The following is a 2,894-nucleotide window of genomic DNA, read 5'->3' as shown; positions in this document are numbered from 1 at the left end:
TGTCACAGATAGCGCATCAAAGCAGTAATCAACCGGACGACATCGGAGCATTCAAGCTGCGGCGGATCTGAACTCATGCATGATGTTCCGGGCACTTGCGACATGAAACAACTGCTCGGTAGGCATGGACAGACGAAGGAGTGGCTCTAGGATGCTACATGAGAGGCTCCTACTCAACTTCCGGACGCTCGGATTTGCGAGGTCGACAACTTCTTATATCTCCTACCTGTGTGATCGATCAGGAATGGTCCCAAGTCCGTCTGCAATTCAAAGTTCAGATCCTCCCGTGTTTTCCATCTCTCGAGCGAAAAGCCATCCTCGCCGGGAAGTATTCGCAATTTGTCACCGATGATACCAATGCGCGTGGAAGAGGAGCGCTTTGTTCCCCCTTGCAGCGTGATGTTTCCTCCCCTGTCGATTTCAATCCGTTGACCGGAGATGGGGTTCTCGTAAAGCCCTACGAATCGGCTCACTGCTGCTGGAGGAACGTCGGGCAATCGATCAGCCATCTCGATTTCACGGACGCGCTTGGTGGCTTCTGTCCAATGCTCTCCCACCGTTTTCACGATGTCGACGCTTGGTTCGAGTCCTACAATCCTTTGCAGCACGCCGCAAGCAATGTGGTCGGTGACTTGGACTGGTCCGGTTCCATTCCCGAGGACGATGACAAAAGTTCTGAGTGGCTAAGACGTTCGGAAAATGAGATAATTGCGGCCGAGGGCGCAGCGTGAATGGCACATCGAGGATGACAATGCTAGCGAGGCAGAGGACAAGCCATACCGCATGCTCTTTCGGCAAGGCTACTACGCCGTGGATACAGCTCGAGGCACAACCAGCGCCCGGGCATTTCGGCAGGAGCTCAAGAAGTCGTTCATGCGGAGCCATTTCATTGTCCCATATCCACAGAATACCGGATTAATGCGCAAAGACAAAGACACCAAGGGGCTTTGTGTGGTGGCCTTCTTTTCATCGTGGCCTCCATGCGTACTATCGAAATTGTCAAACTTGTGCCGCCCTTCGCGATCCCCTACCGGCATCCTACATCAAGCATCATCCCGCGGACGGGTGGCAGCTCGCTCCTGATTCACTCCTCGAACATTATATGCCTTATGTGGTGCAGCCGGAGCAGCGTCTCCTCCATCTCTCCGAAACTGAACTCTACCGGGAGCTCGTTCGGTTTCGAGAGCAATGGGTGGCCCAAGACCAACCAATATTGCCGCAGAATACCCCACCCATCATGCCTGTATTGGAATTTAACCTCCGATCAACAAACTACCGTACTTTTGACCCGACGGCAAAATGGTGTTCCAAGAAGCGCGGCTGGGTTGTGAAGTCATTCGAAAAATGCCGAACGGCCGGCGAATGCAGTCTCTTCCTCCGCCAAGGACTCGAAAAGTACGAAGTCCTTCAACATCAGCGACAACATCGGCGCCGAAGCCGAAGGAAGCCCCGACAACCGAACTGTCCACTCCGACTCAGATGAATCAGAGTCGTCTTCCGCGTCCGCCGATGCAATCTCGGACGACGAGAGCCTCGGGAGCGCGACGACGACAACAAGGACGGGTGGTGAAGCGAATGGAGGCGCGGACGCGCGAACTGATGGCACAAGCCGCGGAGCAAGTACCGGCCCGAAGATACCGCCAACAGTCCGAGCTGAACACGATTCGCGACAAGGACAGGCCGACTTGATGCAGACCCCTGGCAAGGAAACAGCCAGTGAATCCAATCACTTTTTGACTACTTTTCAACTCCAATCACCTCGTGCTATGAACAAGGAGGCACCGCTTCAGCTGCTGAGGGAGCACACATGGAGAAAGGCCTTCAAGCTAACACCCACTAAGTCACGAGAAGCGGCTGACGTAGGTCAGACGAGAGATGCCAGATGCCAGAAACAGTGGATGTAAGGGTTCCAACTGCGCAAAAGTCGACTGCAGACAGCCATTGCTACAGTAAAACCTCTTCAGGTGCGCTCTTTGCACCATCGCTGGTCTCGATTCGGTGCGATAAGCTTGTTTAATGTCTTCATGATCTCTTCTCTTCACACGAATAGAACTTCCAGGACCTTTCCGACGTACCAACGACGGGGATGTTCAGTCAAACAGATTCAGAGTCGTCCTTCCCTCACTATAGGTTTCCGCTTTCAGAGCCGACAACAGGGACAGCGAGTCGCTTTTGAGGAAAAGAGCCTGCCCATACTGGTCGTCTTCGACCGGCGCTAGCCAATCTCGAGGGACGTCGTAACTCTTCCACATTTGCACTGGTCAAAACCCGTCTTGGATGTCACCAAGGGAACGGAGGTGCAACTGGGTGCGGGCCATGCCTTTTGGTGTCGGTGCGATTGGCAGGGACATGGAGGGATCAAGCGGTTTAGTGGTGATCTAACGTCGTCTCAAAAATACTGCGAGGGACTGGACGGATGATGTTATGAACCTCTCGCGTGCTATTGGTTACACATTCACTTCAGATACTAGGAAGGATCAGGGTATCCCAGGGCGCCATCATGGCTCGCATGCTGAACCGCAGCTCATCGCTTACTTTCTCAGCAAGCATTGTTTTCTCTCTGAAGAGACTCGCCTACCCCAACCGGATATGAATATCGAGCAGCAGCATTTTGCCAGCGAACGGTGCCTTGAGCGTGCGTGGAGAAATGCTCAAGGGCAGCCCGAGGGGCCTTTGCGAAAGTTGGCTTCGGCGCGACCGCCTGTAATGATGAAAAAGGCGGTGATTCTGTCGAGTAAAGCTCCGTGCAAAGAGTGCTCAAGATTCCAAGCCGCGGTAAATGCTGCGCTCGAAGTCAACATCGTGCTGCGACATGTTCCAGTCATTGAATCCCCTCTCGTTTACCACCAAGTTGTATCCTAGGCCGACCAGGTGGATCCAGTAGGCTTGCGACC

At 53.7% G+C, this 2,894-nt stretch overlaps 2 protein-coding genes across 2 annotated transcripts; both read left to right on the top strand.

Moving 5' to 3' along the window:
• Positions 1-128: 128 nt before the first annotated feature.
• PV07_12802 (uncharacterized protein) lies at positions 129-731 on the top strand (the record flags this gene model as incomplete). Its single annotated transcript, XM_016400368.1, has 1 exon — positions 129-731. A coding segment is annotated over one exon (603 nt), but the record flags the coding sequence as incomplete, so codon positions are not given.
• A 506-nt stretch (positions 732-1,237) lies between these two features.
• Positions 1,238-1,904, top strand: PV07_12801 (uncharacterized protein; the record flags this gene model as incomplete). The annotated part of the gene is made up of 2 exons (XM_016400367.1): positions 1,238-1,327; positions 1,386-1,904. The coding sequence occupies 2 exons, from the start codon at positions 1,238-1,240 to the stop codon at positions 1,902-1,904; spliced, it is 609 nt and encodes a 202-aa protein (XP_016241986.1).
• Positions 1,905-2,894: the final 990 nt, after the last annotated feature.

This window comes from Cladophialophora immunda (genome assembly GCF_000835495.1).
Source record: "Cladophialophora immunda strain CBS 83496 unplaced genomic scaffold supercont1.159, whole genome shotgun sequence".
Classification (NCBI taxonomy): Eukaryota; Fungi; Ascomycota; class Eurotiomycetes; order Chaetothyriales; family Herpotrichiellaceae; genus Cladophialophora; species Cladophialophora immunda.
The sequence above is the reverse complement of the archived record's forward strand: the minus strand, read 5'-3'. Positions and strand labels throughout refer to the sequence as shown.